This window comes from Podarcis tiliguerta (genome assembly GCF_965153285.1).
Source record: "Podarcis tiliguerta genome assembly, chromosome: 2".
Classification (NCBI taxonomy): Eukaryota; Metazoa; Chordata; class Lepidosauria; order Squamata; family Lacertidae; genus Podarcis; species Podarcis tiliguerta.
Genome location: NC_139535.1, coordinates 23391113 through 23411807, shown reverse-complemented (window position 1 = coordinate 23411807; position 20695 = coordinate 23391113). Strand labels below are relative to the sequence as shown.

General features: G+C 41.7%; 1 protein-coding gene across 5 annotated transcripts in view; it reads right to left on the bottom strand.

Annotated features, from left to right (window-relative positions):
• Nucleotides 1-20695, bottom strand: part of PTPRG (protein tyrosine phosphatase receptor type G) — a 518906-nt gene that overhangs the window by 168237 nt on the left and 329974 nt on the right. For all 5 annotated transcript variants that reach the window (XM_083424609.1, XM_083424610.1, XM_083424611.1 and 2 more), the window contains exon 5: nt 6266-6361. In XM_083424609.1, coding sequence (XP_083280735.1) covers nt 6266-6361 — 96 coding nt within the window. The remainder of the gene's footprint in view (nt 1-6265; nt 6362-20695) is intronic.

Sequence of the window (20695 nt, the reverse complement as noted above, 5' to 3'; positions counted from 1 at the left end):
AAGCCACCTCACAGGCCCTTCTAAGGGCTGAACGGTGGGATATGCACTCATTGCTAACAAAATAAGGGTGCAGTAATATCTTTTTATTTCACTCATTTCAATCCCAATGTACTGGCTGTTGCCAATTGTCCTTGAAGCCTAATGAACTGAGTAAGAAGACTTTAATATGGCTGAGGCTAAATTATTAAACAAGACCCAACAAAAACCAACAAAAAAAAAGCAACCCTGAGGGTTCTTAATTTTTAAAAGTGCCACCAATAATTACATGGTACAATGTAACACTAAATATAGAATATAAATATAAAGAAAAGATTTGCAGCTATTGCTAAAGAGTTGAGAGAGAGCAGTAGTGGCAAAGAATGTGGGTTTAGGCAAGGCATTTTTTTCTCTGCCTCGGCCTCCTCTCTTGCCATGCGGTGCCACTTAGAATCATAGAATCATAGAGTTGGAAGAGACCACAAGGGCCATCGAGTCCAACCCCCTGCCAAGCAGGAAACACCATCAGAGCACTCCTGACATATGGTTGTCAAGCCTCTGCTTAAAGACCTCCAAAGAAGGAGACTCCACCACACTCCTTGGCAGCAAATTCCACTGTCGAACAGCTCTTACTGTCAGGAAGTTCTTCCTAATGTTTAGGTGGAATCTTCTTTCTTGTAGTTTGGATCCATTGCTCCGTGTCCGCTTCTCTGGAGCAGCAGAAAACAACCTTTCTCCCTCCTCTATGTGACATCCTTTTATATATTTGAACATGGCTATCATATCACCCCTTAACCTCCTCTTCTCCAGGCTAAACATGCCCAGCTCCCTTAGCCGTTCCTCATAAGGCATCGTTTCCAGGCCTTTGACCATTTTGGTTGCCCTCCTCTGGACACGTTCCAGTTTGTCAGTGTCCTTCTTGAACTGTGGTGCCCAGAACTGGACACAGTACTCCAGGTGAGGTCTGACCAGAGCAGTGTCACTTAAATGACACTGTTAACAATTACTAAGATAACGTACTCTGCTGCTCAAGGGGTAAGGCCTAAAGTTGGCTCAAGTTACAAAAGGGTAAAATTCTGCTTGAGCATTAGGAGAAATATTTCGACAGTAAGAGTAGTTGTACAGTAGAACCTATTCCTTAGAAGGGATCCCCTTTCTGCAGCTCTTCAGCCTAAGGCTGAACGGCAATCTGTGGGGAGGCTATAGCGTCCTGTTTTACAGAGAACAATTCTTATCTGAAGGAGCCTTCTTTTTGAAGAGCTGTGTTGTCCAAGACCAGATTACAGTGGTACCTCAGGTTACATACGCTTCAGGTTACAGACTCCGCTAACCCAGAAATATTACCTCGGGTTAAGAACTTTGCTTCAGGTTGAGAACAGAAATCGTGCAGCGGCGGCGCGGCAGCAGCAGGAGACCCCATTAGCTAAAGTGGTGCTTCAGGTTAAGAACAGTTTCAGGTTAAGAACAGACCTCCAGAATGAATTGAGTTCTTAACCTGAGGTATCATTGTAAAGGTAAAAAAAAACTCAAAGAAGAGAGAGCAGAAGCCTTGCAATTGCCCATCAACAGCACCTGGTAATCTTCCTCAGTATGAAAAGAAATAAACTGCATTCCTATTTAAATTCTAATGATTATTTTGGCACCTGTATCGATATGTATAAATTAGCATATGCAGATACTATGCTAATCAATGCCCTTTTGGTGATGTGTAAGAGGCCGCTGTATTAACAAGGTCTCACAATGACATGTTTAAAAAAATGTACAGGGTAAACTATGTCTGGCACTAATCGTTATTAATAGCTCTGAATTACTGGTGCTTCAATGCCTTGTATTTTTGTATGCAAAGGGGTATAAAAGCAGCAAGTCCATGGGGTAGGGTGAGGGGGACTTCTTTTTTAATTTTAGAAGTTTCCAGGCAGAGATTACAGTGAAATCTCAGTAATAGTAAGAATATTTCCGTAATGCTGCATAAAACAAGGTTAAAAGGAGCATTCAACCTGTAATAGCTTAGGGAGAAACCTTTTTATTTCATGAGGTCTTCCTAAGACATGGTTCACTAACTCCCACTCACAGCGAGATGCTTCAGCATGCAATATGCAGCAGAGATTACAACCACAATGGAAACCAAATGGAGCATAGAAATAGCCTACAGGAACTCAGGGAAATATATTCTGATATTCAGCATGACTTTCAAAGCTTTGTGATATTTGAAACTCTAAACACTGGTCACTTAATTCCCCCACTCCACCTCCACTTTGCAAATTTGGCTTCCACTAGTTTTTACTTAAAAAAACCCCAACCAAACTAAACTTTTAAGCCAAGTAGTAAAACAGAGCAGTGATATGGAATCATATATCCACAGACTCAGTAGACAGGTGGTGAGGAAGATATTCACATGCTGTGTGGGTATTGTAAAAGTATAACAATGCAAATCCAAGTCCATTAAGCAGCCTTTTCATAGTACAGTGGTACCTCGGGTTACATACGCTTCAGGTTACATACGCTTCAGGTTACAGACTCCGCTAACCCAGAAATAGTGTTTCAGGTTAAGAACTTTGCTTCAGGATGAGAACAGAAATCGTGCTCCGGCGGCGCAGTGGCAGCAGCAGGAGGCCCCATTAGCTAAAGTGCTGCTTCAGGTTAAGAACAGTTTCAGGTGAAGTACGGATCTCCAGAACGAATTAAGTACTTAACCCGAGGTACCACTGTAGTGAGAGGTAGGAGTGTGGAAGTAGATCCAGCAACTAGGCCAAATCCCGACCTCACAAAACTCCAATTCTGGCAAGTGGGAGGAGCCAGAAGTTGGCCATGTCTGCTAATATGACCCACAGTATAGCATCTCCAACAATAGAACACTGAGACCAGAATTGCCCCATAGCTGAGGCGACTGTAATTTGTTTCCCAGATTTCCAGAACTATTCTATTCTCCATCTTCATTTCCTATGTTGTAAGTCTCAGGCATGCACCTTAGCCAATTGGTGCATAATACATGGATCTTGATATCATCTGCTGATAGCCTAGATATGATAGTAATATTCAAAGTCTCCTATCCACTCCATGAACCACAGTTGGTGGATGTGCTTTTCAGCCAAGATTGGGTCCTAAAGTGGCTTACAGATAAATCCATCAGAAGACGGAATTTAAGTAAATGGGCAAGTGTGTATGGATAGAGACTGGGAAAGAAGGTATAATAGTGCATCTCACCAGTGCTCCCCCCCCTTCCCTAAAAAATGTTTAGGGATACTCTCATTTTCCTACTCATATTGAAGTACTGCCCCTCAATGAGGCCAAACTTAGATTCACAAAATGTTTAGGGTTATGTGTACCCCTGTGTCCCCCCAGAAAAACCCACTGCATCTCACTATTCCAGTTTTGTTGACTATTGGTTTTATTAAACTGTTTATTGGTACATATGGGCTATACATAAAATAAACAGTAAACAAAATACAGGAATATCATGTTTTTTTTTTAATTCTTGTTTATTCATATCTGCAGAAAGCTAGCTCAAACCAGAACCCCACCTGTTTCTCTCTCTCTCTCTCTCTCTCTCTCTCTCTCTCTCACACACACACACACACACACACACACACACACAAACACACCGGGGGGGGGGAACTATAGAAACAAAATATAGTTCATGCTTACTTATTTATAGGGCTCACACATATGGATGGGTAAGATCTTTGGATCTGCAACTAAACCACACTAGACCATTGATTAAGGTTCTGTGGTTCACCAGAATAGTGCTGTGGTGAAGGAAGATGGTGACACTCCACGTTGATGGTGGCAGCATCTGGGAAACCAATGCCACCAATCTGGAACTTCATTGGCTATGTGCCTCACCCTGCCCCATCACTATGAAAGGGAGCACAACAGCATTCTCCAGCCCCCACCCACAACTTCTGCTATTTATTTAACAGTGATACAGGACACCTTTAAAAGCAAACTCTCCTGAGGCATTGTACGGCAAAAAAATATATATTAAAATACAACAGAACACAAGGAAAAATGATCAAACATGAATAAAACCAGCAGTAGCAAAAACACACCCTACCTGAGTTCATGTGTCTAATCAATTTATATCGACCGAGACTCACAACAAATCTTTTCCTACAACACATTTTAGAGCACTGCTCCTTTTTATTATTGCTCCTAAGATCTATTAAGATAAAAACACAGTTCAATTGTGTCCTTAAAAGACACATTCATGACTTTAAATAAAAGAAAACTTCTTCTGGAAATAAAATAGACGCCACATGTATATCAGGTGGCAGAAGATAACAAATATGAAAATCTCTTAACCACCTGCCATTACAAACTGACTCCATGAAATCTCTGCCGCTACATGCTTTTTTTTTTTTTTTTTACACCTTATAAATGTCTATAGACATATATAACTGTGGAGGCAAGTTTCACAAAGTACAATATTTTCACCTTTCTGTCTCTGGTATCTCTGACTGAATTAATTTGGCCAATTACCTTCCTAGCTGTTGAAACACTTGGTTTAATGTCAAGTGGTTTATTTTTAAAACTATCTTTTTTCAAATGAACGGAAATGAATAGAAAACAACATTATAACCAAAGTGAGTTACAAGTCAGAGACAGAAAGCACACCTACAAAAGTAAAATAATGCCCAGTTCAAAAAGCAGTAATAAAAGTGATTTTTGTTTAGCTTCATAGCACAATTGACAAAAAATACAATCCCATTCCTAGTGTAACCTATAGGTTGTATCCAACTTTTGGTCATGTATCAGAACATCCCCTACATCTCCTTCCCCCACATACCTTATTCAAATCTGCTCTGGGTTTCCCTGCAATTTTCTGGAGAGGATTTGGTGGTGGTGCAGAGGGCATGTGGGGCAGGGAGGGGTTCCATTGCATGAGAAGAAATTGCTTCACTCTAAGGGTTAGACTTAACCCTATGCTGCTAAGAAAGAATGTCCCTTTCCTACTATGCCACTACCATCTCCAAGATAGGTCAAGTGAAGCAGTGAGAACACTGACAAGCAGAGAAAGATGCCCTTAATGGCCGATCTTCCAATCATAGCTGTCAACCTTCCCTTTTTTTGCGGGAAATTCCCTTATCCCAGTGCCATTTCCCGTTGCTTCCCGCTGCTATCCTGGATTGTTAGATATCCCGTAGACTGTCCCTGGGACAGGTGAGGCTGCTGATCCCTTATTTTCAAATCTGAAAGCTGACAGCTATGTTTCCAATGATCTTTCAGCAGAAAACTATCTTGCCATATAAAACAGAAGAACTTTTAGAAAATTATTTCTATCAAGCATATTTACTGATTTGGGCTAGATGTTGGTATGTTTCCCTTGCTATATTTTATCAATTGTGGTAAAAAGAAATTGAGCCCTTAAGGAAGTGTGGATGTAAAAGCAAATACAATGGCTAAGAAAAGACTGGTGTTTTCCCCAAAAGTTTGAGTATTGTTTGAGATGTGTTCCACTGAAAGGCATAGCTTACGTGCACCTGAATTTGCGATAGCCTATCGGAAGAAGGTTGTACCATCACTTTCACCTTAATTTATCCTTTACTCAGAAAAGGAAAACCATTTCTCCTATATAATGAGACAAAGAAGCTGAACAGCCCTTCAATTTGACTTGACCTGTCAGCCATCATAAGCAGCGGCCCCTGTAAAGTACCGCAAGTCCTCAGGTGTGCTGAACCTGTAAATGAGCTAACCGAACATTCACATTCTTTCAAAAAGCATTTTATAAAAAGGGGCTCCATAAATCCAGTGACTTGGAAAACCTGATTTCCTTGAGATATTTAGTTGCCATGACAATTTATAATAAGATGATACTACAGTAAAAAAAAGAGAGAGAGAGATTGGGGAGGGAGGGAGGGAGGACAGGAAAACTGAGGATATTGATTAATATGCTGGCAAGTTGCATCTGAATTTAAAGTTTTCTTCCAGCCTAAGAGGCCCGTTAATATTTCAAGAACCTGAGCAACATGCTTCAATAGCAAGGTAAGTTGTATGATAAATGTGTTCTCCAATCTGTGCACCAGTCAAGCAGCTATAAAAATCAGAATAATTCATGCAAAGATTTCCATTATGTTTCTAAACACACTTATTTACATTTTAAATCACACAGCAGACAATAGAAAATATCCTTCATTTAGACAGGTGTGAATGAGAAAACAGATGCATCCATTAAAGCAGAACCAATTCAATGAATAACAACAACAACAGTAATGATAAAGAAAGGAGGTGTGGGGAGGGAAAACTTTGCTACCTCTTGGCTTCACAGAGTTTGGGTCAATGAGCAACTTACCTGAAAAAACACAGCCATGGCTCCTATTATTCTTTTCTCTTGGACCGCTGTCCCAAAGCTGTCAAAATCATCAGGATTGTAGAAATAAATCTGCATCTGTGGAAAAATAGAAAGAATTTTATTTTGCTGCAAAATTGACTCCAGGATGCGACAATGAATAATGCGTTGTTTGTAGACCTGGGAGGACCAAGACAAAATCTTTGGCTCAGTGATGTTTGAAGCCCCAACCCCAATGGCTGGAACAAGTTCCTAGGTTGAGAGAACACTGATCTAAGTGGGAAAGGCAAAGTCAGAGGAAGGTTGGGAATGGAAAACCTCCATGTGTTGGAAGATGGTCTACATGCTGGATTTCAGGTAAGACAGTAAAGTAAGAATAAATTGACTAATTTGTGGTCAAGGGCACAATGGCCATTTTCCTGCGGTGCCTCAGCAGGTATTAAGTAACTAGCCACAACTCGGATGATTTTGCAAATGAATAAATAATAGTTATATTTGTTGCAACATACAGCAAATGCAAATAGTTGTGCCAAGCTCCTATCTGGGGCAACTAAGATGGCTAAACCTACCAAGATGATTTGCTCAAAATGATTTCTGAAATCTGTGAAAGCAACTACTCCTGTTAATAGGGCAAATTGCTGTTGACCATTACACACACTTAATTTGGACCGTATGGGATGTTTTGCCTCTTAAAACCAGTCTGAACCAGGTCAGAGATCCAGGAAGCCAGATAAGCACAGAGATGAGCATTAAAAAAAAATCCAAATAAGGTTGGCTCCATTCTCTTCATTGCTATAGAACCAAAGAGCAGGCATGACCATGCGTGTCTGAGGAGATCTGAGAGTCATTGGGGGCCAAGTTAGGACGATGCAGATAGATGGTTTGCCAGGGACCTGGGGGAGGGATCCTGCTTGTCTCTGTCTGCTCGCCCCTGGGAAGCCTATTACTGAGGATCCTGGGAAGGGTCCAAGTGTGTGTGTGTGTGGGGGGGAATTCCCTCAATCTGCTCTCTTGCCTAACCTGTCACCTTACCCTGCCTCCCTCTCCATAGCCATCAGATACTATCTCTGACACACCCACAACACCTATTGTACCACCTACCCCAGAGTCTAGGCCTGCCTTTCCAGAGGGGGGCGTTTTGTCCCTCAGGGGGCAGAGACACCTCCCCTATCACCAAAGTCCTGCAGATACCAAATGAGGTGTAAACAGATGGAGCATATCCCACCTTCTAGGCAGAGTGCTGGACTTTCCACCCCATTCCTTTATATAGAATAGCAAGGGGTGTTGGTGTTGGATCAACGTCTTAAGATGGATCACATGCCCTGCCTGTGTATCCATGCCTTGGGTTAACAATGTGCATTGCTTGCTGTACCTCCAACTACTGATTTTCATATGTTTCACACTGATTTAAACATTGACACCTTTGGAAAGAATCCTTGTTCTTCAACAACAGATATCTGAGATGTTGATCCACCTTGGTTCTCTGCTACTGGGGTAGGACTGACCACCTGGTTTAATGCAGATGGGCAGTGCATGAGGTATAATTTGCTCTGAATGTGCTTTTATTGCTGCTTATTGCTATAAACTGATTAATTCATGAACACTTGACCCAGTGTTGCATGGTTTTCTTGCTGTTCAGCTGGAATCTAAACAGTCGCTGGCTTACCATGATACGTGAACCATGCTAAGCGTTACAGTTCCACTGGGTTAACCTGGAGAAAATTCTCTCTTTCAGAATTGAAAGGTCTGGATCTCTCTCTCTCTCTTTCTCTCTCTCTCTCTCTCTCTCTCTCTTACACACACACCACACACACACACAAACTAAAAAGTAGTTTCAACTTGTATGCAACCAAGTTACTCATAAAGTCTCTCTTTGCTGGTAAACTGTAGCATCTAATCATGCCGTCATATGAATCCAGGTTAAAGATGGTGGAATCACACGACTGCAGCCTCTTTTTGCAGGCTCTATATTCTGTCATGCTCATGATCGTTGGTTGAACAACATGAGAAATGCTCCCCAGGGGAGAGACATGTGCAGCCTCCTCTGATCTAAGGATGCATCAGCATAGTATGGCTATGAAAACAACACCTCAAGGTTTCGAAAAATAAAGCTTTTATTTGAAGATACCTGCCGCTCTTACAAGCACCTGATCGTTGGCTCTCTGCAGACGGTTGGGCATCACGTATTTTTCTTCCATATCTTTTATGTACACAGAAGACACACGCATAAAACAAGGCGGTATGTTCAAGTAAAAACTGCAACCAGCCAGATTAGTTGTCATGGAGCCACACTGCTGAGCTATGGTGATGTATTGCTTACGCAAATATGAAAGCAATCAAGAAACAGCTTTACTCCATCTGCTCTCCTGCAGGAGCCATCCTAATTTATTAAGAGAAATGCACTGCAAATTAGGGCCATACATATAGGTGGCAACATGTGGCTGGCCTTCTGTGCTATACAACCAACACCTGTGCATTGACTTGCATTGAGTGTGAGCAACACCTGCAGTTCCATACCATTCCTCTATCCACATGAGAGAGCTTCATTCATATTCCTTTTCTTCTGGTACTTTGATAAAAGATGCCACACATTTTGGCAAGTTCCAGGACTAAATACCTAAATGCCCCAGTTGGTCTGCAGCAAATCTAGGCCAGAACAGGAGCAGGAGTTCAAACTCAACTTCTTGAATTACATGTAAAACAGGAGCACTGCAATGTTTCACAGCTGCCATATTCTATCTCAATCCTCCCTTGGAGCCTCCCCATGAAAAAAGAGGCATGTTCAGTTAACTTTAACAATCACAGCATCATTTCCAATAACCTTACCAGCACATTGTTCACTTCCTAATATTTCAAAATAACCCACTTAATGGGTTTTAATTAGATTTTATTTCAACCATCTTCCTCAGGGTAAGGTCACATGCTGGGCTGTAACTACGAAAACCAGAGGTGTGCATTGTTTCAGCAAAGATACTCACGATTCTGAAAATGGTACTGACAGGGAATTGCTAGATAACCAAAAATTTGTGCTACGTTCTTGGGCCATCCTTATATTTATATCTCCTGACAAGTACCAATGGGCATTCAGCAGAAAATACATTTGCCTGGAAGAGCTGGAGGATAAATTTTAATTGTTTTGCCTTCATATCCCCAACCTCATAGATCCCTGGCAATCTCTTACAAATTAACACCCTCCAGGTTTGGAAAACACTCAATTTTCAACATGATACATTCATGCACTGATATTCAAATTCAAAACAATTTGGTTTCAGGTTGGATTACTTGAGCTCTATTTATATGAAACAAATAAAAATCCCAGGTAATGACCATAAACTACATTTTTACTTCCCATTCAGAGAAAACTAAAACAACAATTCTCAAATAAAGTGTCTAAAATATTTGTGATATTATGCAGAAGAAAACAATATGTGGAAGAAAACAATATTCAGTAAGCTTGGCATAGTCTGTAGGATGCCAAAAGCATTCTAGACCATCTTTGCTCATAACGTTAGAAGGAAATTAATTTTTGCAATATTCTTTTGGGTAAGTGAGGAAAGGGGCATTGATTGAGAGCCATTTTTTAAACCAGTGTAATATGCTATGGGTTGTACCCAACCAGAATACACAGAGTAGGCCTGTTGAAATTAATCTACCTTGGTTAGTCATGGGCATGAATTCCAAGAGTTCTACTCTGAGTAGGACTGGAACTGAATACAACCCAAAGGGTTATATTTTAGGGTTTTTTTTAGCATTGGCCCTCATAACTGTAGATTTAAGGTTATCATTCACTCACCCCTCCAAACATAGGAACATTAAGAGGAGGTTTCATATCCTGACTTGTAGACTGCACCAGCCCACATGAGGCTTACTTTAGCATTGGCCAGAAATGTGGAGTCGCAGTGGCATGGTAAATCGTCCTCGCCTCATGGCCAGACATTCTGGACTGCCAGCTCCTCATTCAAATGCTGCTGCATCACACTGAGGGGGACTGATACTGTGATAAGTTTAGAGGTACCTGGTGGCTACTAGGCTAGAGAGTTGACGGCCTAGACAAAAATGTTGTCTCTCACTCTTTCTGGACTTGCCATTTCTAGCGCCAGCCTTCTATCCTTGCTCAACATACTGACAAATAAGTAATTTAATAAAAGAGCAACATAACTGTTCAGTTTTTGCTTCTCATAAGGAAACTCTAAAGGATCACCCTGGAACCTCCCAGAACTCAGGGAAGTGAGGAAAGCAAAGTGCTATACTGTGTTTTATATGCCTTCTCCTTATCTGACCAAATATGAAAACATCTACATAAAATCAAGAATTCCAATGTACTTCAGCTATAGGGAGTCTGCCATTATCACTATTACATATCCAGAGGTATCATATAATTTAAGTTTTAAAAAGCTGCAAGACTTCTAAGACAGCCAACGTTATAATGAATCAGTCAGCTAACTGCAGAGGCAATAATTAAAGAGGCTGTTGGAAAGCCAAAATATTTTGGGAAGAATACAGGGCTAAAAAAAGGACTCCAAGTTCAGAATACTGAAGAAAGTATTCTGAACGATTTGCTTTGATTCAGTGGAGCTAACTATTGAACAGACTAATCTTTAATTATTATTACCTCTCCCAGCTGCAATGTAGGAAGGAATTATTCTCAACCACCATTTGCTGCTGGATGTGAAATCTCTTGCTTGGAACCAAATTGTATGCAAAGCTTCTATATCCACGTAACTAATTTCTTTGTGAGGTTTTAAGCATGGCAAAAATATTTGGGGAATTCAGAGTTTTATCACGGTGCATTTGATTACTTGTTCTTGTGAGAAAAACAAACAAACACCAGCATGACTTTGCAACCTGACTCCCATTTCTGAAATAAATTAAAAAAGGTTGTTGGAATACCCTCATCTGCCAACTGCAATAGAGCTTGTGGGATCTGCAGGCACAATCCCACAGAGTTCAGCATGCTCAAATCCACCAGTTCCCCCCCCCCCAATGAAGTCACTGCACAAGTGGAATGGGACCACAGCCTCAGCTCTGCTCTGGGTCTTCGTCCAACCCTCTAGAGTAGATTTGGAGCATGTGGAAGGCACATGGGAGGAAGGAGAAGATGGGGAAGTTCTCTTGTGTGGGTCATTCCGCTTCCAGTTACTTTGTTGGATTTTAGTGGATTGAAGTATCTTCAGCACTGTGGTATTATGACTTCTAAAAGGGACGCGGGTGGCGCTGTGGGTAAAAGCCTCAGCGCCTAGGGCTTGCCGATCGAAAGGTCGGTGGTTCGAATCCCCGTGGCGGGGTGCGCTCCCGCTGTTCGGTCCCAGCGCCTGCCAACCTAGCAGTTCGAAAGCACCCCTGGGTGCAAGTAGATAAATAGGGACCGCTTACTAGCGGGAAGGTAAACGGCGTTTCCGTGTGTGGCTCTGGCTCGCCAGAGCAGCGATGTCACGCTGGCCACGTGACCCGGAAGTGTCTCTGGACAGCGCTGGCCCCCGGCCTCTTGAGTGAGATGGGCGCACAACCCTAGAGTCTGTCAAGACTGGCCCGTATGGGCAGGGGTACCTTTACCTTTTTATTGTGACTTCTATTATTAGTGATAAAATGCTAAAATCTGGAGGACCAGACACTTCAGTGGTTTTTAAATTAGTGGGCTTAGTGATAACATTCTAAAATTTGGAGGAACAGAAACTTCAGTGGTTTCAGAAATTGGCAAGGGGAGTTGCTAATTTTTATATCCTACCAGATGTGCAAAGGAAGGAGCAATGTTAAAGTTATTTCTTCTGCCCTTCTCTAGCATGTACAACACCATACTTTCACCAGGGACAGTGAGGGTCCCTATGGCAGCAGAGTCCAATGGAAGAAGACTGCCATCAAATCACAACTTGCAACAGCGATCAGAATAATGGTTAGGATTACCCCATCATTTATCATTCCAAAATAAGAAAATGTTTTCATCACTTTTGTTGTTTCATTGTTTTAGTAGTTATTTTCTACACCTTTTAACGTGTTTTTATTTATTACTATGTTTTACCTTTCTGCTAATGCACTCTGGGCAATCTGCAATTTAAAAATAATGGCATAGGTAGAAAATGAAAAATGGATAGGGAGGAAAGAAGCAAGCAAATTCTTACATAATGTTACATAATTGTAATAATGATCAGGTGGAATGGCTACTAAAGATGGCATTTTTGAAGCTGAGGACGCTAAAGAGTTGGATTTTGATTTGATATCCCGCCTTTCACTCCCTTTAAGGAGTCTCAAAGCGGCTAACATTCTCTTTTCCCTTCCTCCCCCACAACAAACACTCTGTGAGGTGAATGGGGCTGAGAGACTTCAAGGAAGTGTGACTGGCCCAAGGTCACCCAGCAGCTGCATGTGGAGGAGCGGAGACGCGAACCCGGGTCCCCAGATTATAAGACTACCGCTCTCAACCACTACACCACACTGGCTCTCAGTGGCAGTTGACGCCACCTGGGTTAGTAGACTAGACTTACTTTTTAATGTATCTCCTCTGATGTATCCAGGTGGGATGGTGGAACACACTACCTGTTGTGATTGGATGGGATTTGTTCACATGTGGGTTCAGACAAAACCTATCCTGAGCATCTGAAGGAACTTTCTTTCATCTCAGAAGAGTCGGGGCAGACCATACAAAATTGGTCATTCATTGCATACCAGCACCACTCATCTTGAGAATGACCATCCTGGGAATGCTGATACAGGAATGAACCAAGTCGTGGGCTCCTCTCTCATGGCCCAGTTCTTCCTATGCGATGAGAGTGTCACAGGTGGGGCAGATATGAGAACAGCTTCCGTAATGACATGTTAATGGGAGAACAAAATGTGTTCATAAGTGACTTTATATTTTGCCCTTTCCAATCATGCAGAACTGACAGATTAATTACATTGATTAATTCAAAGCTATCTGTTCTACAGGCAGGTGACAGCAGGGTACACACTGTGATCAAGGATGGGGAAGGTGTTGCCTAGATAACCGTGCATTGTTATACGGAGCTGGGTTTTATAATCTTTTAGTCCCCTTTCGACTCTGATGCACGCTGCTGGTCTTTAGTATTGCAGCTACAGTTAAGAATTCATGGTCCAAAATATTCTGTTACCCATAGGAGGAGTCGTTAAGACACTCCTGGCAGTGGGTTTGAACAGTGCTGGCCACCCTGCCACCTTCTATAAGCAGCAGTGACCCACCTGCTGGGAGGTCAGGGAAGCACCAGTGCTCCACCCCACTGTCTGCTAGCGCTTGTGAATGCCAGGGAGGCTAGCTACCAAGCACCTGAGATTGGTGTAGTCACTGATTTTAAGGGAAATCCAGACCAAAGGGAATGATCTGTACAGTGGTACCTCAGGTTACATACGCTTCAGGTTACAGACTCCACTAAATCAGAAATAGTACCTTGGGTTGAGAACTTTGCTTCAGGATGAGAACAGAAATCGTGCTCCAGCAGCGCGGTAGCAGCAGGAGGCCCCATTAGCTAAAGTGGTGCTTCAGGTTAAGAACAGTTTCAGGTTAAGAATGGACCTCCGGAACGAATTGAGTTCTTAACTCGAGTTACCACTGTAGATGAAAGAAAGGACACTCACAGTCGCCCAGTGAACACCCTGGACCAGACAATAAGCCCCACAAAAGCCATGCACACACCCCACACAGTGACGGATTTACGTATAAGCTAAACAAGCTATAGCTTAGGGCCCCACTCTCTTGGGGGCCTCCCAAAAATTTAAAGGAAAAAAACCCTGGATGTACATTTCCAAAATGTAAGATAAAAAACTAATAAAATAAAACCTACATACAGCAACAGTGTTTTGTGTTGTGTAGGCTCCTATTTTGTTATGTGCAAATGGCTTTAGATACCTATCAGGTCCACAAATCACCATATAGCATATGTTCAACACAAAAAACAGCAACCATTTGTTGTTGACAAAGGACAGCTGGACATATAAAGGGCCCCTTTACCTTCAATAGCTTAGGGTCTCATCAAACCTAAATCCAGCCCTGCCCACACATGATAATATCTCTGATTTTTCTCCTCTCCCCTTTCATAATTTTCAAGTGCCTAATTTTCCTCCCTCAAAAATTGGTGGAGAATGGTTTAAAAGAAAAGAAAATATGCAAGAGAACATTTCGGCAAAACACTAGGCAAGGAAAGACTGAGTAGGAAGCTATGTGAACCAAGGCATTTCTCAGCTCGAGGCCGTTTATCTGTAAGAAAATTGGGTCAATATCATGTCCAAGTTTGCTGGATGGAGAAACAGTAAACCTTAGTTAAGACAGCTGCCCTAGTAGCCTCCATGTAAGGACAACTTCATGCACATGTATGCAAAAAAACCTTAAGCTGTAATTTTCAGCACACACGAGGTGCTGCTGTGGATTCAGTAGGGGGGAAAAGATGCATGTTACATTCATTTGTATTTTGATAAGGCAACTAACTGCTATCGTGTCTATGTTTTCTATAATGTGAAACTTCTCCCCCCCCCCCAGCACCCCCCGAAATTGCTTTGTACTCAGAGTAACAACCATATGATTCACCATGAAATGAAGTCTGGAAAATCGTTTTGGATAAATGGAACTATAAATTCAATAGAATTTCCATGACAACATAGATTGCAACACTGTGCCACAAGTAAAGCCTTATAAATCATTCAAAACCAACAAGAAATCTGCAATAAGTCTTCTATTTCAAAACATGCAAGAGCTGTGAATTATAGTGTTGTGGCTATTAACTCACTTGAAATTTGCATTTTTACCCCTTCCACCACCTTTACAGGGTTTTGTGTTTGTCCTACAATAGTTCTTCTAAATTCAGGCAACACTGATAGTAGAAACTGTATTGCACAACCTTTCAGGACTAACAAATACGTGTTGTTGTTGTTTTCTAAAGTTATTTTTGTTATTTCACTTTATAACTGAGACGCCATCTTCTTGAGTTGATTGAGGGGGCCCGATGCAACGTCGCGAGGAGCTAGGGGTGAAGTCAAATGCCCTCTGAACATTGAGCGGGCCTGGCCCCCTTAAAAAAAAATAACGCGGGGGGGGGGGACTGCCTCAGTCCCTAGGAGCTGGCACATATGTTTTATAATGTATATAAAACAGAGAAAACAATTAGAACAACAGACAAAAATTTAAAGAGGAAAAAGAAAACTGCAAAATAGGTACATAGACTGAGCAGTGGCACATAAGTTAATATAACAATGACCAAGTAAAGAATATAAACTTTATCCAATCATCAGAATTTGAGAGGCATGTGTAATAATTTTAAGGAGTTTTTCCATTTTGTTAATAGATATAGGTTGATTATTGGTACGGAAATCTCATAGTGTATAAACTTTTGTATTCCCAGTGTTCAAATTGCTTATCACTCCATGGCCGGAAAAAATCTAAATGATATGATAGTGGAATTACTAGAGAAATTAAACTGCAAATTTAGGTTACCAGGTTTTCCATATCCAAATAGCACAGTTAGTAAATGGATTTATTATAGAGTTGAATGGATTGTGTTTAACATTCTTAAACAGAAGACCTCGTGGCAAGTGATGTTAGGAAGCTTGATTTCAATTTCTACCCAGCGATTATTTGGTTCCCCTTTGATTGTATATAATAACTGTCTCAGTTGAAATGCAGAGTAGTAGAAATAAATTAGGTATAACTTATTTACCAGATTAAGCTCTGCGGAATAAAAATAATTTATTTAGTCTAGTTGATGTTGTTGTTGTTTTGTTTTTTAAACCAAATACGTTTTGGGGTAGGTTTTCATGGGTCAGAAAAACAGATCACCAGGTGAGTAAAGTATTCTTGGAATTTAAACTACACATAATTTAATGGGGAATTTAAACTAAGGCACACTCTCTTTCTGGTGTCTAACCCTTGCTAGACACCTGAATCTCAGCGAAGCTTCAGAAGTGGCTGCCAGACCTGTGCGAGGAGCTGCTGTCAAAACATCCATGTAAAGCCCCAGGTAAGTGTGTGTATGTAAACATCTGCACAGAATTAAAGGGCACTTTGGACCCTGCCTGCAGCCTTCTTAGTCATATCACCAATGCACTAAATTGAGGCAACAGGGGCACAGAGCATGGTGTTCTCAGTGGCTGTTCCACAATTATGGAACTTCATGTTCCCCGAGGAATCTGATCTTGAATTGTTGTGCACCTCAGTGTTTGAACAGGCGCCTTTTCTGTGTTCTCATACTTCAACCTGCCCCAACCTAGGGTGTGGTGCAGCAGTCAAAATAAACAAATCATTAAGACTGACTTCCCACAACCTCGTCTTTTCGGAAAGCAATTGTTACAGCTACCCTCCACAAACTTCCCAAAGCACAGTTCTCGGGCTTTGAAACTGCATGAAAGCCTTCCTGCCCGGAAACAAAATATTTTTCAGGCCAGCCAATCCCTCAAAGGATAATTGCCTTCCTGAGGAAAAGCCAGTTCATGCCACATGGCAAAGCACCACAAGTATTTTGATTTAAGAAAAAAAGGCACATTGCCAATGAGGAAGGAGGCTGGTGAACTGAAGGATTCCGAGAGGACCTGGGAGTCACAGCGCTTGATAGAACTCGGCTTCAGTGTCGGAAATGTCAGCAGAAAGTGACCTGGAATTGTTCACACTCCTTTCAAACTTACATGCCAAACTTTGCTCAGCATTAAGTGGCTCATCTTTGAAGGACACACCTATTCCCTAAATGTCAAAAGGGGACAAAGCACTGAAAGTTTCCTGAGACCTGCCACAGTCAAAACCGTAAAACGCTCCTGAAAATAAAGAATTTCCCCCTTCCTTAAAAATGATATTGATAGAACATAAAACAAAAGGCTTGTTAAAACCACACTTTTGTTTTTAGCATAAACAGATAAGACACACACACACACACGAGAGAGAGAGAGAGAGAGAGAGAGAGAGAGAGAGAGAGAGAGAGAGGATATATGTTAAATAATACAGGTGTATAAAGAGTGTGTGTTTGTGTGCACTTACGGGGTCCTCGCTGAGGGATCATGTTCATCCAGTGCTATACCAGCTGCACTGGCTCCCAATGGAGTACAGGATCAGGTTTAAGGTGCTGCTTTTAACCTTTAAAGCCCTATACGGCCTAGGACCCTCGTACCTACGGGACCGCCTCTCCTGGTATGTCCCACGGAGGACCTTATGGTCTGCAAACAAAAACATCTTGGAGGTCCCAGGCCACAAAGAGGTTAGGCTGCCTCAACCAGAGCCAGGGCTTTTTCGGCTGTGGCTCCAAACTGGTGGAACGCTCTGTCACAAGAGACTAGGGCCCTGCGGGACTTGACATATTTCCGCAGGGCCTACAAGACAGAGTTGTTCCACCAGGCCTTTGGCCAAGGCACGCAATCCTCACAGAACTCTAGCCCAATGGTTGCCATCAATTTGATTTGAACTGATTTTAGAATGAATTGATTTTAGAATGCTGTATTATTTTACTGTTGTTAGCCGCTCTGAGCCCGGCTTCAGCTGGGGAGGGCGGGATATAAATAAAATTATTATTATTATTATTATTATTACGATGTATTTTATCTCACATATATTTTGGAAAATGGTTTATTCTCTATGCATTTGGAGATACGGAGTCAGGGACTGGCTAGGCAAGGAGGAGATACCAGCTAGGGAACCCCACAAGGGAGATCCCAGGGGAGGAAGGCTCAGAGCCTGGAGATTGGTGGTGGAACACTGAAGAGAGGTCAGAGGGGGAAGCTTGGGAAGATACTGATGCTGGATACTGATGGGACAAGAGGGCTTAATGAACAGAAGGAAACTGAGACAGAGAGCAGTTCAGACTTGAAGGCTGAAGCAGAGGGGGCAGTGTCAAGAGACTGCTGAAGAATCGCAGGAGTCTCCCTCTCTGGCTGCGACAAGCTCCCTTCCCCCGATTTCCCAAGAATGTGCACAATATACACCAATAAATAATGTGCACAATATATGTTAATATATATGTACAGATACACATTTAGAAACGATTCCTCTAATGAAATAGAAAAAGAGCACAACTGCTCCAAAGTGGGCAAGGCTGTGACCTCGGTGCCAGCTCAATCTGCTGTCCAGGTGCTAACTCTGGAAGGCGAACGTCAACCCTTTGCTCTCTCTTCTTATGCTTCATCTTTATACTAGATTCAGGGCAGTCCTTCAAACAGTGTTCTACAGAGTAGGTCACATGGTCATCCTATTAATGACAAAACAAGTGTTTTCCATGCAAGGAATGCCATCTTCAATTCCTGCCATCTCCAGTTGAAAAGAACAGATACCAGGTGATGGGCAAGACTGAGACTATGAAGAGTCAACTGTTATGCTCTGCTAACTTTTTCTGTGGCAGCCACTAGCCATTATCAAATGTGCCAGATTGAAATATGTAGGGGACAGACTTGCAAATGTCTGTATGTCAACTGCATGTCATTTGAACGTGTAGTTCTCACTGGAGAATTTTCACCCTTCAACACAAATCTTGCAGCATGTTTAACACATTTTAATGAGGAATACGCCTGTGTTGACAAGAACTTTAGTTCATCTGAGGCATGATGCAGATTGCAACTCTTGTCTATGAACACTCATGGCACACAAAAAAGGTGCAAGGACTTCTTGATGGTTCTCCAGCTCTTGCTGAGTCCCTCACTTTTCTTTTTTCTTAAAAATCACAATTTGTTAGTGGCTGAGAATAAATCCTACTGGTTTTAGGGGGACCGCTCTGTTTGTCTTGGCTCTGCATTATGTCATAAGCACTTCAGTTTATAATGAGCACTTCCAGAAACTAGGTTTTGTTGAGGGCCATGCAGACCAAACACTTTCGAAGCAGAGAAAGTTGACAAAAATATTTTCCCGCACCGTTCTAGTTCATCAGTTCATGAAATGACATGACTCTGCACAGAGAATTCATTACAGACATATGCAGTATAAATTATGGCTGTGACTCAACATCTGTGGAGTGCTGAGTCCCTGCCATAATCCATACTGCACAGCGCACCTGTGATGAAATCTCCACGCAGAGCCATGTCATTTCATGAACTGATGAACTAGAATGGTGCAGAAAAGCTTTTCCCTCACTGCCCCCCACTGTAAAGTTAACTCGAGAAAAGCTAACTGGATGTACACCTGGAAAAAGTTAGCAAGAAGGTTGGCTGGCTCATTCTCTGAAATCAAGCATTGCAATGCACTAAAATTCAGTTTACTCTTAAACGGTTGACAAATGCATTGCGGCTGGCCTTACATTTTAAAAAGTTGGCAAAAATTCAACGGTATTGTCACATTCAGAAACAGAAATAGCCATGGTATCCACACAGTGCCAGAATGATCCAGGAAGCATTTCCTGCTCTCATCTAATATGTTATCCTTTGGCCCCTGCCTACTAGGCAGCAGAACCCACTAAGGACCCTTGAGGCAAGGGACTGAGGTCAAGAATGTACGGCTCACTTATCCCATGATGGTGGCAACTCTTCCCTTGCTTTTCATTGGCAAAGTAGATTAATGTACATCATTGATGCTGCTGTAGATTCCTTCCCCCAACCTGAGACTGAGAGGCCAAGACAGAGAGGAAAAATACCACGTGTGAAGCAACCATTCACAAAACTAAATAAGAGTGCTACTTTTCCAGGTTTGACAGTTTGTTATTGTACAGATCACAAAACATTAACTGTATCAAAGAAAATTACCACTTTATGTGACTTCTACGTATTTCGTGTTGCTGCTGTTTTCTTGTTGGATTATGACAGCTTTCTGAACCTATGAAACAGATTAGTACGGGAAGGCTCCATCCAGCATGCATACACACACACACACACACACGAGAATTATTTGTTGTTGTTTGTATCTTGCTGGTGTTAACATGAAAATGAGTAAAACAATAGAACAGAATACACAAAAATCACCATGGAATGAAAATTTTGTTGTTGCTGCAAAGACAGTTGCAAATGTGTTGGGAAACACATTTTAATGCTGCTCCATGTTTGTGCCTCCTGACACTTTTAACGTGCATGATGATGGCAGAGTTTTCCTGCACATGGTGACTGAACATCTGTGACCCTCCCTCTCATTCATTAGTTGTTCAAAAGGGGTTCAAGCAGCCTAAGTATTGCTTAATATGGCAGAACTCCTTGGAAGGAAAAGAAGCAGTGCTGCTTAATATTCTGCTGGGCTTCCTGTCCGTAGGAGATATTAATGGAAATGCATTGCAATCTGAAGCTGAAGCAACATGTATATATGTTAAAGCGCTATGTTTTATCGCACCTAAAAGTACTTGTGATGCCTTGCCATCTATAGTTCTTAAATCCTGCCTTAAATGTTTAATATCTGACACTTTCAGATGTGTTTATTCATTCATTTATTTATTTTCGGTTGCAGATTTTCTCTATGCCTTAAAAAAAGAAGAAGAAATCAAGCACAATGAAAAATGGCATTTGCCAAAATATTGAATCATTTGCCTCACACTTACTGAGTATGCA